Source organism: Grus americana, chromosome 3 (genome assembly GCF_028858705.1).
Source record: "Grus americana isolate bGruAme1 chromosome 3, bGruAme1.mat, whole genome shotgun sequence".
NCBI classification, from domain to species: Eukaryota; Metazoa; Chordata; class Aves; order Gruiformes; family Gruidae; genus Grus; species Grus americana.
In genome coordinates, this window is record NC_072854.1 from 63,738,435 (window position 1) to 63,757,114 (window position 18,680).

At 41.0% G+C, this 18,680-nt stretch overlaps 1 protein-coding gene across 2 annotated transcripts in view; it reads left to right on the forward strand.

The window, feature by feature from the left end:
- PDE7B (phosphodiesterase 7B) overlaps positions 1–14,445 on the forward strand; it is a 178,882-nt gene extending 164,437 nt beyond the window's left edge. For both annotated transcript variants that reach the window (XM_054819761.1, XM_054819760.1), the window contains 5 exons: positions 2,641–2,732; positions 3,791–3,935; positions 5,920–6,016; positions 8,781–8,861; positions 9,412–14,445. In XM_054819761.1, coding sequence (XP_054675736.1) covers positions 2,641–2,732; positions 3,791–3,935; positions 5,920–6,016; positions 8,781–8,861; positions 9,412–9,629 — 633 coding nt within the window. In that variant the 3' untranslated portion in view covers positions 9,630–14,445. The remainder of the gene's footprint in view (positions 1–2,640; positions 2,733–3,790; positions 3,936–5,919; positions 6,017–8,780; positions 8,862–9,411) is intronic.
- Positions 14,446–18,680: the final 4,235 nt, after the last annotated feature.

An 18,680-nucleotide genomic window follows, 5' to 3' on the forward strand; every position in this document is an offset into this window, starting at 1 on the left:
AAAATAAAAACTTAGGGGAAGCAAGCTCTCTGGAGATGAGAGCGGAGCACCCCAGTCTGCAAGGCAGCTCATGGCCTTTTCCCTGCACAGGTTATCTCCCCACCAGCCTAGGCAATCAGATAGCTCATGGCAATTAGTCTTAATAAGGTGGAATAGCTGACTCCACTAATTGTTGGCAGCAGCTTCAGGGGTTCTGGCTGCTAGCATTTAACAGGGGAGCCATGTGACTTTATGCTCAGTTGTCGCTTGTTAACTTGACCTTTCCTTTTTGCTCTTCCATGTGCTTTAAGTGTGGGAAATCAGACAGTGCAGCAGCTGTGGTTTAAGTTTGCCCTGTAGCAGCAGGCAAAGAGCAGAAACTTAGAAGCAGAAATGCTTTGGGGTGGATACCTGAGATTGCTTTTTCCTTTGAGTAGCTATTAGTTGGGTGCAAGAAGTTCTTGGATACCCACACGCTCAGCCCTGTTCTAGCTGGCCTTCAGGGTGGCCAAAGAGCAACTGCATCCATGGAGTGTCATTCCCCAGCTAGGGTGGGTGCTGCTGAGGCAGCTCCTCCGGGCAAGTAGTGCTGCCGTGCTGGAAGGGACGTGGGGGCACAGGGTGCTCTGAGGGGGATCTCCCCAGTTGGGATGTGTCAAGGGTGCAGTCAGACTGGGGCTACAGGAACTGTGCGCAGGCTCTGTCTTAAATGAGCGTAAGCCTTCTCAAAAGCCAAAGGTGACAGGCAGGCAGGGTTTGTCCGATTTACCTTAGGGTGGGAAGATGGCAGCCTGTGGATTTGGGGTAACTGTTGGGATGAGGATTTGGCTCTGAGATTAGGGAGGTGAAAGAAGCAAAAAAAAAAAAAAAAAAGTCCTATTACATTCCCTTATTTTTCTTGGTCAGAGTGCAGGATTGCAAAAGTCCATCCTGATGTATTTAGGCAAAAGGAGAAGAGGGATATTTAAGTTGGCTAACGAACAGAATTGCTGTTGAAAGTAATTTAGATATTGCATAGCTGATCCTGATTCTGAGTCTGTCAGCTCTTCCAAGGAAAAGGACTTAGTCTTTGCATGGTTGGAAAGTCTTAGGGTTGGTTTTGTTTTGTTTCCCCTCCCCCCCACCCAGTATCTGTGATTTCTATTGGGGGAAAAAAAAGAAGAAAAAAAATACCAAAGCAATGTATCAGTGATTGTGTGAATTTCAAAGCAACAGAACGTACTGCAGAAAATATCGTAATAGGCAACCAATCCAATTTGCAGTGTCACCTTTGCACTAATTTTGAGCACAAAATTTCAAGAAAAATACAGACAAGATTATCAAAATTCAAATTGGATCTTGGTTACTGGCAATGTTTAGTGTTTCAACAGTCATTAGCTATGTCAGGATTACAAAGGAGGATGGGGAAGCCTTAAGGAGAAAATACTGTTTGGTCCCCATTGGAGAAGTGGAAGCTGTGCTCACATCCAACAGGAAAGGCAGCACTAATGCAGCTGCGCCTCAGAGCTGTGGGACCGTGCAGAAAGGAGCCAGAGATCAACAGTGGCTGGAGAGAGGGACTCTGATTTCCCAGTTGGCAGTGATGGGCTGGAGTCCTTGCTCTGCTACCTGTTCAGAAGGTTTGGTTGTGTTGGGTGGTTTTTTTTTAATCCAGTGCTTGTCCACTGCAAAAGCCATAGACTGCCCAAAACAGGGATCAGATGCCGTACCTCCCCTGAGAGCGTCACTATTGCTAGGTGACAGTCGTCTCATTCACGCTGTGCGCGGTGTCGTGGATGACTGAGGACTGTGCTGTTCACTGGAGGGGTGCTCTGCTGGGCTGCTTCTCTGCAGCAAGCAGATGCTTTTGTGAATTAGAATAACTGTGTTAGAGGTTTCTAAACAAGTGGCATTTCTGAGGTGTTCAGTGGTAGAAAAAGTACTCTGTGAACAAAACGAGTGATGACTGGCAAATGCATTGTATATCAGGATAGTAATATAAAGTCATTAGACACAAGATACCTAATTTGTTGTAATTTACAGACAACCTAGAAAGCTAGGTTTCCGTTCCCTAGGAATTTTTTTCCAGTTTAACTTTGGTTCCACTTAGTTGGAAGCAAACAAATGAAAAGGACTCAAAATTTGTTGCAAACTAAGTTGCTGCAGCCTGCAGATGCTCAGTTGTACTGATACCCCTCTTGCTTTCACTGAGCAGCTGCAGGCAGCTTCCAGTTCCCTGACTCCAAAGGAAATTGGGCAGTTTAGTTTTCTTTTTCTTGTCTGCTCTGCATTCAAACTGTAGAAGCTGAGAAGTCAACCTGGGATCAGTAGGAGGTAAAAATATGATTTTGCACTCATACTTCAATTCCTTTGTTAATAAATCTGTTAGAATGCAAGCTACCTCCCACTCAGCTGAGATTAGCTCCTCCGTTCACAGCAGGACTCAAAATCTGTAGAACAGCAGGACTCTAGGGCTGACCTTAGCCAGGAAACCTAGAAGCACAAGGCCCTTAACTCTAGAAATCCAGGCCAATTCCTCAAATCCAAAAGGTGGCTAAAAGGCACACGTTTTAGGCTCATGTTACAGCAGTTCCAACCAGCTCTAGGCATCATGTGATATGGCAAATCTGTACCATGGATACCTGCCTAATCCTTGAATTTATTCCTTTTATTCCTCCCTAGAATGTTTCCGTGCTAGAAAATCATCACTGGCGATCTACAATAGGCATGCTTCGAGAGTCACGGCTCCTCGCCCATCTGCCCAAGGAGGTGACGTAAGTGTCCGCTGGAGGAAGTGCATCACTGAAACTAGTCCATGGCTTCCATCACCCTTCTTTAAAAGAGACTGGCAAAGAGGCACAAGCTTCAGAGTAGGCTGAACTTCCTGACCTTGCTTGGTGCCAGTATGGAATTATGAGACAAAGTTATACAGCAAAAGTATTTTCTAAGACTTTGCCACTTCTGTAGCACAGGAACGGCCACTGTCAGTGCTGGGAACATTGGGAGTCCCAGCAGGAATGGACCTTTTCAGATCCATTGTTGGCAATTTTCATTTCACATAGCACCAACCAAATATGGAAAGATCTAGTGGTTAAAAAGCATGACATAGAAAAATGGAGGAGTTGGTCAAGTAGCTTCAAGACTGCTCAGGACTTCCACACCTGACTTAGGAGGTGTAGTTCAGTCTTCACCATCTTTTGGGGTAAAGGAAAAAAACCACAGCAACATGAGCACCTGGCCAAGTTGATGCTAACTTTTCACCTGCTGGTTTTGTGCAGTTTTACTCCCACCAGGGAATGGAGATTGAGCCAACGAACAACCTGCAGTACTGAGTTTTAATCACAGGTTGCCTTACCAAGAATATAAACAAGTTACCTGTAAGCAATAAGCTCCATATCCCTCCAGAAATCCTTTGGTTCAGACCACCAACTTCAGTCATACTTTGAAGGACTTCAGTCCTTCACAACTTCAACTGCAACTTCAAAGTTGCGGTATTCACCACCCAGCTCTGAGCAGCTGAAGTAAGATGTAAGCATTTTTCTAAATGCATCATGCTATGGTTTGGGTTTTTTTTTTTTTTAACTTTCCTAGCACTTTTCAGAACCACCTATGCCAACAAGCATTTTTCTTCTATATTATCTATTACTCCTGAACCTAGGCAGCTAGAACAGTTGTACCCTGCAAACCCCAGCAGAGACTGACCAAACAGGTCAGACTGGATCCATAAAGAAAGAGGAAGCTTTATGCTAGCTATGATCTGTAGCAGGTTGTTCTGAGCTATTAATGTTCAATGGTTCCATGACTGAAGGGGCTTATTTTCCTTAATCTGCAGACAGGACATTGAGCAGCAGCTGGGCTCCCTGATCTTGGCAACAGACATCAACAGGCAGAATGAGTTTTTGATCCGTCTGAAATCTCACCTTGACAATCAAGATTTGAGGCTGGAGGATGCACAAGACAGACATTTTATGCTTCAGGTAAGTTTAAAAAAATCATTTTCCACTGTTGTTTTTTATTTGTTTTTCAAGTCACAGTATTTTCTAGTATATGTCAGAATAGCATATGATAGTGTGTCTGGACATCAGCATTTCCTTACCTATCACCTTGTGCCACCTGGCATGTCAGGCAAGCGTAAGGTGCCTCCAGTATTTCCTTATGTAATTTCCTTGAGTTAAAAAGCTGTGAATGCAACAGATACAGGAGAGTGTCAAATGCTGAGAAATGAAGATAAGCTATTAATTATTTTATTTCTCGACTACGGCTTCTCTTGCCAGGTAATGATTCGATTATAGTCTCTCTTCTGGCAAACGTCACGTCACTGGTGTTATTTTCTGTCACCGTGCAGGAGACCCTCCCTTGCCGGTGTTCTTTCCAAGACAGCCTGACATCGGGTGCCCAAGTCCCGTTCCTGTGATGGGTGTTCAGAAACTGCCTCTGCAGAGACAGCTGTTGCCATGGCAGCAGGTGTTTCTCTAGTGGATCTGGCCAGCTAATGAAGAATCCATGCTTTATTTAAAAATCAAATAGATCCAGACTGGTTCTTCCAGCTAAGCTGCAGTCATTAACAGGCTCTTCAGAATTAACCTCTACCTATTAAAGCATTATTGTGATTAAAGTAGCTGCATATACATGCTTCTGTGGAGAAATCATATTAGTTTCATTCTTAAATACATAACGGAGTTTAAGTAATCGTTGTGATTTATAAAACAAACATCTACATGTTATCACTTCATTGAGGTTACAGGAAAGGTGACAGCTGCAAGGAAAGACGTGCTGATCTGTTATTTCTTCCCCCTCCAGCAGCATGGGAAATGTAGTAATCTGCTCGCCTGTCCTCCATCAGACATGGTCTTTTGTCAGATTCCTGCATGGACCATGCAAGGCAGGATGATGGGCTTATCATATTTCTGGACAGATTAGGCAAGAAAGTTGTGCAAATGCCAAACGCAGAGGCATTACAGATCGCAACTATGGCAAAAAGTTTCTTACGCACTCTCTTGAAGATAGTAATTAGGGCATAGACATGGTGAGATTTACTTATCTGGGGGATTAGCTGTGGAATAAGAAAAGAAAAAAATATCAAGAAATCTTGATTGATCGGGATAAGTTATAGAATGTTTGAAAGGTCCTTGTAATAGACAGTAACATTAAGGCTAATCGATTTAATCCAGAGAGAAAAGCGACTTGGAGGCTTCCCTTCTCCAGTTCACAGGTCTGAATTTATACAGGAAATATTTCTTATGTTTTCATCCCGGCTGCCAGAATGATTTCTGACCTCTGTCAGGCTAACTGACTGTGTTCAATCTGTGAAGAAATGAGGCACATGACAACTCGTTCCAAGGCAGTAAGGCAGACTATTACATGGTTTACTTTTCTGAAGCAGTTACTTGATTTTAAAAACCTCTTGCCCTCCTGTACTCATTCCCCTGCAAAGCACTTAAAAGTACTAGTTAACTAAGTGAAACCAAGCCAGGGCAGTGCGGAGAGCCCTGTGCTTAGCTTTGTAAACAAAAATATGCAGACATTAAGATGAAGTGTAATTGAAGTGAGATGCAAGGTCACTCACTGAGACCGCAGAGAAATGATGCCTAAATACACCAGCTTGGCTCTTCCCTTCCTTGTCATCAGCCGTGGATGCTGAGCCAGGCAGTCAGCAGGAGCCAGCCTGAGGCTTTTGTTGGCTTATTCCTTGCAAGGAATATCCAAAAGACTTTGCAGCCTTGGAATTTGGCCCTCCTCTTGTTCTCACTACGGTAAAGCAGAGGACTGAATGAAAGTTCTGTTTGCAGCTTAAGTAAATGCTCTTTCCTCAAAAGGCGTATTTGGGTGAGCCTGAGTCTCTAAAAGGTGATCTTAACCCTTCCCAACATAGCTGGGAGTTTCATGGCTGCAGATTTACTGCTGAAGCACTGCTAGACAATAGTTTCATTTCTCACTGCTACTTTTCTTCTTTGCTTTCAGATTGCACTCAAGTGTGCTGACATTTGCAACCCTTGCCGGCTCTGGGATCTGAGCAAACAGTGGAGTGAACGGGTCTGCGAAGAGTTTTACCGGCAAGGTCAGCCCCTTTGCGCACGGTGGTCCCCTTTCACCTCAGCTTTCCAGGCTTTTTGTGTGGCGAGACAGAGGAAGCATTCAGTCTACCCAGGTTGCCTTGAAATCTCCCTCAAGAAGGAGCTGTTGACGAGATACTCTGCCCCATTTGAAAAGTGGGAAGGGATACAAGAGCAGCAAGCGTGTCTTTGCCCTCGCTGCTCCTGTAACAGCATCAGGCAGGAGGGAGGGAGGGCTCTGCTGTGCCTCCGCGCTTGAATTCAGCAGGAGAGCCCATGGCTGGATTCTTCTCTGAGAGCCCTCCAGTCACCATTAGCTCTTCTGAGCTGGAACAGCACCAGGGTTACGCTGCACCAAAATCCTACCGCTGCCCACTGTGTTTTACCTCACTTCTCACGCTCCCATTACGACTCTGATGGGAGCCTTACCCTCGCTGTTTCCCAAATATGACACATTCTTCTGCGCACGAATGCAGAGAAAGGGTTCAAATGCAGTTCCCAGCACACGTCGAGCTTTTCCAGTGCTGTTGAAAGGGCCAAAGCAGGCAAGCCAAAGCTCAGCTAGGACCTATTGCAAATGTTTTCAAACCCCTGCAGAGCGCGCAGTCAGGCAGGGTTTTTTTTTTTAAACACAGTAATTACACCATTTGGCTCTATCTGCATAGGCAAGGTCATGCTGTGCTACAACATAGGGTGCAGCAGAGTTTAATCACTGCTAAATTCTTTGTTCGGCGCATCCTGAGAGCCAAAGGCAAGTGGTACAAACACTGGAAGAGTGCGCAATGAAGCTCTCAATTCTTTTAAAATTTTGCACTATAAAATTAAGCCACATTCGAGCTGGTACCTAGTACCATTAGTCCGTAACATTAGCGAACAAGGACAAATAGGTCAGCAAGTTAATTTTCAGCCAGTGTCAGCTTAAGCCGGTGAAATGTCTTTGACTTTGGTGCTTTTGAAGCGACATAAGCAGCTTGTCAGATGCAGGTTTGTTTAATCAGACGTATAGTTAAGGCATAATCAGTATTCAGCACATGAGGACAGGGCTGCAGTTGTGCGGTACCTCACCTTTAGTGTATTGAGAGACCACGCTGAGAAAAACAGCACTCTCAACTCCTATAAACGTAAGCTTTTTCCCTGAGACTCAAGATTTATTAACCTCTGAAAGGGGACACCGGACCATATAAGACCAGTTAGAAGCGTAACAGGGAGAAAAAAAGAGTATTTCATGTGGGAGAATATACAGAAACTCTGGTTTGACTGTCACTGGTGGCTGTATAGTCCTGGCAAGTGATACAAAACCCAACATTAACTACCATGTACTTAGATACAATTATTACTTAAGAATGTTATTGTAGCCCTCTCTACCTCCTTACACACGATGCTGAGGCTTGAAGGTATTTTTCCTCACTAAGGTTAGCTTTTGAAAACCATGGCTCTTATGCTTTGATTTTTAACTACAGATGAGGCAGATTATACCTCAATTAGTGCCATGTTTAATCTTCCTCCTGTAACGCATACAAAGTCTGAACATTTTTGTACCGAATGTTTCTAATGCCATTTTAGTAGACGCAGATCTTGATCTTCTGGTCATCTGGTGTATCTACGCTACATCTATTAGCAAATAAAATATACAATCAAGTACACTTCAGGGAGCACCTGATGCCTACAGCAATTCCTAACACAAACTTTTCCTAGAAAAAAACTTTAACTTGTTCTCAAATGAGCATTTTAAAAGTCAAATAGGAATACAGGGTAAATGATGCAACTCGATTTGTTTATATAAAACTGGAACTGGAAAGAAACAAGTTTCAAGAAAATGACTAATGTTTAAGTAACATTAATGATGGGTTTCTCTGGAGGGGTTTTTAAATTGCTTGGAAAGTTTTCCCCAGCATGAAAGTTCTCAGCATCTAATTCATGCAGTTACTTTTATAGCAACTTCAAACATATGAAACTTGACCATCATTTAAGTTGTTACCATGTGTGCAAAGGCAAATCTTATCTTTGTCAATTAAATGACTTGTCAAAGACAAGAAGATGTTGATACACTTCAAGCCAGACAGATCAACCATTTTGAACCCAGAATACCTGCAGAGGGTACATCACTAGAGTCAGAAACTCTTTTTTTTGGCCAAAGATTTTTGGAGGGGATAGAGGGGAAGAAGAGGACAGACAAATCACACATTTGGAAACACGATGAAACTGTTATTTTGTCTCAATTTTGCCGAATTGTTCCTTTTCATTGTTTGTGAAGCTAAAAACATTTCCCTGGTTTTTTGTAAATATCTAATTAGAACTGAAAATACTCCCCTCACATTTAAGAAGCCATTGTATGCTGCAGAGAGAAGAAAGGCAAGGCTTAAAAATGCACAAGGTATTTCATATGGGGCTATTAGAGCCCGAGTGGCACAATACCATTTAAGTCAAAACTGTCTGTTAGTGGTGAGAAAAGAAGTTCTAAACAAACATGTGCTAAAAAATCTTTCATGTGAGAAAATCTATTTTAAAAACTAAGGTCTTCAGAAAATGTAAGTGCTCACAGATTTAATGTTCATTCAAAAGTCACCTTTCCTTAGAGAGATTTTTCTCTGTATGCATACTCAGTTTCTATGATACTTAAAGTCCAAAAAATGAAGGTATTTAGACATTTAACATGGTCATCATTGGTGCAAGATTCCAGCTGCTGAAATCCACACAGTTGCAGTCACTGACACAGGTATGGAGAAGAGATATGTGGCCCGAAATTATTTTCTCGTCTTTTTTTTTCAGGTGATCTGGAACAAAAATTTGAACTGGAAATAAGCCCCCTTTGTAATCAGCAGAAGGATACAATACCAAGCATACAGATCGGTAAGTATTAGTTTCTTCTCCCCATGTTTATGGCACAACCTCAAAGAGAAACTTTTCTTTTTCTTTTTTTTTTTTCTTTCCCAATCTAGTTGGTTTAACAGTAAGAACTGTAAGTACCGTAAGAGTCACGATTCACATTCTAAACAAAAATGTTCAAAAAGAAACCTATCCAAACCAAATATTCAATAGAAATACAAAGGAGTCATTGCTTAAGGAAAAAAGGGGTCATTCTAATATCTGTGGAGAAAAATCACAGCCAACACAGTGATTACACACCAGTTACTTCCTAGTCTGGAATCTCCTCAGAGAAGGATGCTGTCTCTCACAGATGTTACTGTTACATGCACAGATGGAGCCACATCTTGTCATGTGCGCTGGTCAAAAGCTGTGCGTTTCAAAAAGAGTTGATGGCTGCTTGAGGGTTTATTGATATTTCTCTTCAGGGTTTTTGCCATTTATATTGCTGTATTCTCTCGAGGCACTCTATGGGGCAAGTGCACTCAGGGAATGAATTTGTTCCTCACCTGCTGTCCTCTGTGTGTTTCCCCAGGGTTCATGACGTACATTGTAGAGCCACTCTTTGAGAGGTGGGCCCAGTTTACAGGCGATACCCCCCTATCTGAAAATATGCTAAACCATCTCAGGAGGAACAAGGCCAAGTGGAGGAGTTTGCTCCACAAGCAACACAGCAGTAGTAGGAGCAATGACCACTCAGGTCAAATGACTGGCAGCCACGAACAGACTTTAAATGAAGAAGAGACTCCTTAGTGGCAGCTTTGCACTTTCCCTTATAGCACTGCTATCTCCGTCTTGATCACAGCAGCAAACAAAATCCTGGGGAGCTAGGAGCCTGTTGTCAAGACCGTGGAAAGCGAAGAAATGGCAAAGTAGAAGCTCCAAGGGTCCTCACAAACAAGCCCACGGTTCTTCTGGGTTCCCTTCTGGATCTCTTTCGCGTTCCTCTCCCCTCTCTTCATTCTGCGCATGCCTGACGCCATTCGTCACTTCTGACCATGAACTGCCTGAACGCGGAGTCCCAGTCAGCAGTACTGAAGCCGGGCTGGTTACGGCTGCCACGAAGCAGGGAGGATTACTGAGAGAACAGGGGAGATGATAGATAGAGGCACTCTTGGTTATATATTCATTTACCACGAGTCATACTGTGACACATGTATATAGGCCCAGAGCGCCATAGGCTTCCCAGGCTGGCAGCTGGGCTGCACGTGAAACCACCAGCATCTCCAGCATCCGGAGGACATTGGCTGAGTGAGACAGCGCTTACAGAGGGCAGAGCGAGTCTGATTATTTTAGTAATTAAAACAAAAGCCTTTTTAACTTTTGTATTCTGTGCACTAAACAACAGATCTATAAACCTTGGACTGAAGTTACTCTCCGTATACACAACTCCAGTGTAACAAGGCTCATTTTGGTAATCATTTTTATGCCACTTTGGATAAAAGACAGGCATCTTCTCATTGCAAGGAACAGTATTCCCTCACAACCAAAAGGGAAGGTGTTGTACAGTCTAAACCTTTGAAACACGAACAGATCTATCTTTTGAGTACTGTTTCAAGTAACGTGTTTATATTCATATGTGTACATTTTCTGTAAATACAAAGCGCTACTGATTCCCATGCCAAAATACTGGAGTACTGTGGGATTGCTACCTGTAAAAACATTGGCACTGTGAACAGAATACTGTTAGTTTTAATACAAGAGAAAGCATTTGTAAATATGGTATAGAGTTTATTAATATACACCATTGTTTGTGGATAAAAGCCTTAACTTTAGCATCCTTCATCTTCTGATAGCTGCCAAAATCATATGATCACAAGATAGGATTCTGAACTGCCTTTCCACGACCCAAGGTGTATCAAAGGTCATTAAAGAATGAAGTCTGGCAGGATAACTTCTTGAAAACTTCAAACACATTCCATATGGGTCCGTCTTGTTAATCCATGGCACCTTGCACATTCGGTCTAGGTAAATGCTTCACAGAGCCTGAAGTTTAAGTTAAAAAAAACCAAACACCAAAACCCACAGCAACACCTCAACCTGATTACCATTTATTCAAGAGTGTGAATTTTTATAAAATAGCTTAGCAATCTACAAAGCACGACATTCTAGTAGTATTGGAGTCCAGTTGTTTTCTCGAGTGATGTTGCAGTGTAGCTGATTTTTTCCCCACACTCCCTCCTTAGCCAGCATCGAAATGCATTTGTATTTTTCTTTTCATTAAAAAAACCAAAAACAAACAAAAAAACCCCTTCAACTGACTTTTAGATCAGTCTGACTCAGCGAAGGAAAAAAATGCGTTGGAGTTGGACCGTTAAGAAAAATCCTCTTAACTATCATAGTAGCCGAGGAATTTTCTATGGTCTCCTGTTTGTGCAAGATACATGGCCTTATCTATGCCATAAACAACCTCAGTTTGGATAGTCTTTATAAAACTTTCCTTAAGCTTCCATCATTTCAATGAGATTGTGTTGTCGGCCACTACTGCATTGCACCAAAGCGATTGTCCCCTTCTCCTCCGCCCTCAGGAAAACATTAATTGCATTCAGGTGTAGTGTTGTTGTAAAGCCCCGGTACATCAAATCTGTATAGCAATTTTCCAAAAGAACCAGCAGATATGGCTCTATAATCACATTTGGATGAGAATATCTTAGAGAGACCAACAAAGAAAGAGTTATTTAAGTTGGTGTTTGAGAAAGATAATATTTACTCATAAAAGTACAAGGGGAAATACAATAGATTTTTTTTCCTCAGTTACAGGGAATATTGACTTGATAGTCAAAGTGTTCAGGCTCATAAGGTGACTAATATGTTTAAAGGAAAATAAAAAGCCTAAGTTTTAGTAAAGGATGTTTTACTCTACTAACTCATTGGACATGTGTCTTCAGAGAAGGAGACTGAAACCCAGTGAAGAAGGAAGGTGGAACTTTGTTCTTATTGTGAGAACACAAAGCATCCTGAGAACGATGATTTTCTTCTCTACTATTTTGTAAGCTAAAAGTAGTAGAAAACATTCTTCTTCCTCCCTCTTCTAAATGGGCCTCACATTAGAAGTACCATAACAAGCACAGAGAGAGAGAGAGAGCGTTGTAATAGAATAAAATTATTTCTAACTACAGGACATAAATGTCTTTTTAACCACCTGATGGTGGGGGCGGGAACATCACCACTTTGCAGCTTTTTAGGTGTATCTTTCCTACTCCTGACAGATTTAGGACAATTATTAGGACATTACACAAGCAGTGTAATGTGCTGCTTAGAAGCACTTAAGTACATACAAAAGGCTATAATTTCCCTTGTTTTGTCTTTTTACTAAGAAATGGAAGCCATTTTCCATCTAGTTCAAAGATTTTTTTTAAATGTTCTGAAGTTTAGTTAAACAAACCCGATGTCTAGCAGCATAAAAACCTCTTGACGGATACATTGTTGAGCTGTTTCTGAGGAGCTTCCAGAAAATAGGTCCAACAGGAAAGCTTAGGTACAAATCAAGTTCTGTAATAGCTACAATAAAACCAAGTCCTTTTCTGTAATTAGAGCCTACGGGGTCCATTATAAGTCTGCTCTTACCAAGGTAAAACTTCCCAACTTTGGAAAGCTGCTCTTAAAATGAACAGGTTGTGGGTTGTTTTGGTGCACTGAACAGACTTGCTAGATTTCAATCACCTTGTCTAATGAAACAACGCTTGAAATAGGTTCAGGGTGGCTCCAGAAATGCTTCTGTACTTGTAAGCCAAACGTGTTACACAAGTTTGGGTCCGGGCCAGTTTGCCTCAGGTGCTCCAGAGAAAAGCACGCTGAGATTTAGGCTCTGGCAGCAGATGCCCGGCAGCCAGATTTCGCTGGGGTCTGTAATGCAAAATGCTGCCATTGGATTCCCCATAGAAGCCGCCAAACCGTACCCGATACAGCCAATCCAGCAGCACCAGTGCTCAGCATACGCAGTTGTGATACACGTTTGGTATTCTCTAGTTCGGAGGACATTTCTGTACTGGGATTTCTCCCCAGGATGCCAACAGAATGCTAGATGCACAGAACAGAAAAACATCTAATGCAGGTAATACAGGTTTCTGTCTTGACAGCCCTATTAGCCACTTTACAGAAAGCCCTTGTAAATTATTTTTATTTCTTATTGGGCCAGTGCAGCTAAAAGATTTCGAAGTTTTAAAACTGAGTTAGGTTTTTCATGTAAGGAAACAAGCAGAAAAGTGCTAAAAGCAGTTCAAAATGCTTTTATGCCCCACAAATGCAGTTCACTTGATTAAAACCTAATTTCTTTAAATGCAGATTTCACACCATCAAAGAGGCAAATCCTGTATAAATAACAACAATAATAATGATGATAAAGGAAAGTGGTGATAAGTGAAACTTTTAGGCTGGTTAAAATAATGCATGTATTAAATAAAAAATTTACCAACCTTTGGGTTTTTAAGGGTCAACATTCCAGCCACCAGCCAAAAGAGGAAAAATGGGACTACTGAAAATGTGTACCTTTGAAATACAGACACAGAGAGGAGTAGCTGAAATTAAGTAGACTCTATGGAGGAATAAAACTCCACATGATCTGCAGTGTATCTAACCTAATCTACAACATGGATCAATTACTTTTGTGCAAGCTATTGGTTTTCTTGAAGAAAATCAAAGTCTACCCAAATGATCAGTGAGAAGGCTGTTACCACAGTAAATTAGATAAGCCTGTTTTCACACTGCATAGCTATCTCACCAGCTTTTCCAATCTGTGGTTGAAATTTCTATTAAAAAATTTCCAACAAAGCAGAGACAGAACGTATACTAGCCCTTCCAGATCGGCTCTCCTCGGAAAGGAGAAACACTCAAGTAGTTACAATTTTATTTTCAGGTATCAGTCAGGGTACCAGCCATAATTTATAGCCTTATATTTTAAGTCACTCAGCTGAGTTGTCCATGAAGTACTTCCATTCCCCTCCTGATGCCAACATCCCCCATTCCTGGCCCACAAAAATCAATACTTCAATTTAAATTAAGATCCTGCAAATCCAAAAAAAGCCACCTCAAAACACAAACAAAACAAAAACCCAAGGCAAGCTTCATGCCATGAATATGTATCCAAATTTCTTTGATTGGTGCAAACTATTCTATTATTTGTTTCTATAATCCATCCAATATTTTAGGTACATAAACATTAAGTGCAGAGCATAAGTTTGACTTGGATGTAAAATATATTCTGCTTATCTTTGAATTCAAGATTGTATATGTCATGTTTATTGTAAAGCATTTTATATATACATATTCACATATCTTATACAACTCTATGGGCCAAACACTGGTCCCACCAACTTCACTGGGACCAAGAATCAGCCCCCATATGTGCGTATATATGCCATATGCATCATTCTGAAAGGAAGCACTAGATTGTGTGAAAATGCTGTGACTGCTATGCAGTGATGCCAAGAGACTTAACTGTATCTTTTTTAACATACTGCTGTAAGTATTCATCATGTCAAAGAATGACAACTAATAAAAAATAAATAAAAAGAAAAAATTAAGTGTCCAAAGTTCTTTGGTAGAGCCAGTTGATTGAAAGCATCTCCCTAGTTTGCAGAAGACATTGTGGTTTGACAGCAAAAGTCCTGCTGCATCCATCCTTCCACTGCCTCTCCTTCCTACCAACAGGATGATCACTGCCCTAGTGCACTGCTGCTGAGAAGAACTTTTCTCTAAATTTAGCCTTAGCCTCGCTGTAGGAATTTAAATGGAGTTACCAGCAAGGAAAGTCTTTCCATATATTTCTCCTAAGCATATAGTAGAAGGATTTTCAAACCACAGGGGAAATGTTTCCCTATTCCAATATTTAAAGAGGGAGTTGTCTTTTACTATTGTTTCAGTTCCAGTAATTAGTTCTTAATATCATCGGTCAGTTTTAATCTCCGTTTTCTCATTTCTCAGTTGCAGACCATGTTGTACATGTTATGTGCAACATGACAAAGGCTTGTGAAGTTTAACTGAAAATATGGGAAGTATTGACATTCCACACTGATAAATATTTCTCAGTGATAAATACTTGTCATTGCTGATGGATGTTTGTCACTGCAGGGACTCTTCCTGATTCTGAAACATTTCTAAAGCCAGACTTCATTTGTACCTCAAAGTCTTCAGTGGCAATACTCATATAGTTTGCGCAGTGCAAGTCCTACAATTGAATTGAATATAGGAGGTGGAAATATATTTGGGTTCAGTGTTAATTAGGCAACATTTTATATTTACTTTCTTAAAAAAAACCACCACCCTTCTGAATCATAATCAAAAGTGTTTTCATGTCTCCTCCAGATGCAAGCTGAATTGCAGAATAAATTCTAGAACGAAGCCACTTAGAGATCTGTCCTGTATATAGATGGAGTTGTGACGGTTTCTCCAGAAGTTTTACATAGTCAGCATTGGAAAACCACTCCCAGTTTTCCACAACAGATTGAGCAGTGCTATTTTTAAGTACAGCTAAGTCAATACATCTTCCTACTTTGCACAGGCACTGTCTGTATGGATGCTGATGTTCAATGGTTCAAAACAAATAATGTAGACTAGCAAGTTGAAATGATCACTGAACTTAATAGCGAAAGAAAAATTAATAATATGGCAATTTTTTTGTCCTGGCCAAAGACTTAACTGTGGAAGTTCAGGAAATGCAACTATTCATTAAGAAAAGCAGCAATACAACATGCATGTGACAAACAATTATTTAAGTGACAGACACTCCTTTTCCCTAACGTTGAGGAAGGCAGGGTCTCTCCGGTCACCAACACAGTCCCATCCTCTCCAAGCTAACATGGGTGTAATTATAAAATATGCTGGTTTTAGCAACAAGGCAGGCTTCTGGTGCTCCCACTCCTAAACCTCTCAATCTTTCAGTGACGTGTACAGTGCAGTCTCAAACAGCTATTTAGGGACAGACAGAAAATGAACCACAGGATAAAGGGAAAGAGGGCTTAAATTGGCTCTGCCACTAAAACCAAAGGATGACCTTCCTATATCCTAGCCTAGTCTGGGTCTCAGGCAGAGTTTTACTAAACATCATGCAACAGCTCCACCCATGACAACTGAATTTTGCTGCCAGCAGCACCACTTCCTAAAAGCTACCTTGGGTGTCTATGCAGGGTCACATAGACCTAAACACACAAGGAAATGAGAATCCCAACAGCAGATGAATTTCATGCCAGACAATTTTATGGTAATACACTTTAGAGAGAAGAGTTGAATCCTATACCCTACAGGGCTCTAAATATATTGCACTAGATTAGGAAGGGGATCTGAGTGTTATAAGAAGTTGTAACTAAAATGGAACATTGGAATTTGCCATCATTTTCATAGTAATCGCCCCTCTCTAGAAAGTCCAAGAGTGGGAAAGGCAAAGAAGGGTGGCAAAAACCAATTTGGATCACGAAAAATCTCCAGAAAAGACTATAGCTTCATTCGTACCACCCATAAAAAAAGTGAACATTTAGGCAGATGGAGAGCTTCTATTTCACTCCAAATCAAAACATAGGTAAAACAAAGTAAAGCTATACATGTGGAAGTTGCTGCCACAAGAATGCATTAACTTTTAACCACATGGCAAAACTTAAAAGAAGATTGAACATTTGTATGAACAAAACCAAAATTTGTGGTTACAAATAAGTATTACTAAAATCATAATCTTGGAGAAAGCATACTTTGGGACTTAAACCAACCTTTAGTTTAGAATGATGCTGTCATGACCTACTTGTGCAGGTCAGCAGCTTTTACATTTCAAATCCAGAGTTTTAATTCATATTTGCAGAGGTTTCCTATGAGCTTAGCTCATACATAAACATATTTATGAAAGAATTCTAGCCACCAAAAAGAAAAATTTAGAGCTACACCTACACATGTATTTGATGCCCAGCCTCATTTCTATAGCAGGACCTACCAACAACTGGAGACAAACTTGGGGCTAGTCACTTCAGGCAATCAAAATCCAAAGAAAATAGGAGGTACTGAAACACGATTCAACAAGAAAGATAAAATATTGTCCTGAAGACCACTCTTTTGTATCTGTCATGTTTTGCATTGGATAAATATATTTCAATTCAATCTTTAGAGGCAGAAGGAAAATATATATATATTAGTATCATCAACTGAGACATCAAAACATGAGTGGAATTACTCTAAAACATACAGTTTTGTTGGGATGAGGTTCCATGTATATGGCAAGTACTTCGGGACGTTGGCACTGCCCTCTATGGTACCTCTGCCCAACAGGTTTCCCCTCTAATGTATCAAAAAAGTCAACACACCACCAGTACTAGCATTACTGCAAGAAACATGACAGAGTGGCCATTTGCACTGTGTGCTTTGAAGTACCTGTTATCAGCACTAAGGCCTAATTAAGATGCATATATATATATGTATAGTAACTGCCACATTAAAGGGAAACCTTTCTCAACAATGCTGCTACCTGAAGACTGCCTATGTAAAGACAGACATTAAACAGACTAAGAAACATAAATTAAGTCAGTCAGTGGTGATGTTGGATGGGTACTTCAGCTACTCAAAGCAGGTGACATTGCACATGCTTTAGGTGCATAAAGGTGCATACAAAAGTTTTAAAATAGCAAATACACTTCCTGCATTTACCTTCATTGTAGCTACAAAGATAACACACACAAATTATATTATCTGAGGGTATTAGTGAACGAAAGTGAAGAAACCTGGGTAAGAAGCTGTGTAATTGACTTCCTTCTGCACTCAACCTTCACAATTCCTCTGTGCTCGCTGTAGCAGAAGTCCCATCTGGGGATGACTAAAACTGATTATCAAGCCCCCATTTTTGCCTTCTTGGATCTCTTGCCCCGCCATGCACACCTAATTACAGTCAGCTTCTTGAAGACACCAACTAGTCACAGGCAAGACAAAAAAAAAATTTGCTTTGGGAAAATACGGTATTTATTATGCTCCAAATCATATGTTATGTTCTCTTAAAGAGCACAGTGACTTCCCCTCACCCTCAAAAGACAGGGGGAATTCTTCCTTCTCTGAGATGCTCTGGATTGGGCTGGAAGAGAGAAAAGACAGAGACCGCAGGGTATTTCATGTAAGAGAGCCACAGCAAGAAGCTCACAGCTCACTTGGAGAACGCAGCAAGTAAAATTCTTGTGAGGCTTTGCTGTCACCTACACAAGAGGGGCCTAAGAGACTTCGCTGCAACTCAGAAAGGTTCTGAGTAAGTGGATGCAAGGACTGACACGCAAGGGCACGATAAGCAGAAGAAGAGTTACTTCCAACCCCCTTTTTATTTTCTGTCTTCCTCGGTCATTTCCAAGTTCTCCCTAGTTAAAACTATGGAGGTTTTATTGCAAGAAAACCTGGGTTTCTGATTTCAAGAGAAACATTTTCCTGAGGCTCAGGTCAGCTTCAATTCCTATCACACTTAAGTACATTTTACAGCAGTGTGAAACCTAATTTCGTTTAAGACATTATTGTATACATTTCAGTTTCCCAGTTTTAAGGATTCATAGTTAAAAATATTAGTATTACTGTTTGCTTAGGAAGGAGTGTAGGAAAAGCATCTGGACTTCAGCTGTCTTTTGCCAAATCCTCTATCTGCCCAAGACCTAAACATATCACGATATAACTTCATGTTACCAACAGACTTCATTTTCTTCTGGATTGTCCCACTACTTAGGCCCACGTTTGCAGGCTTTGAAATATAAACCACTAATGAAATTATTATTACAGCTCAACAGTCATATTGTATATGAAATGCTAGATAAAGGTGGAGTTTATTTGCTAAACTTCTATGGTTTTGTGGGAAAAGTG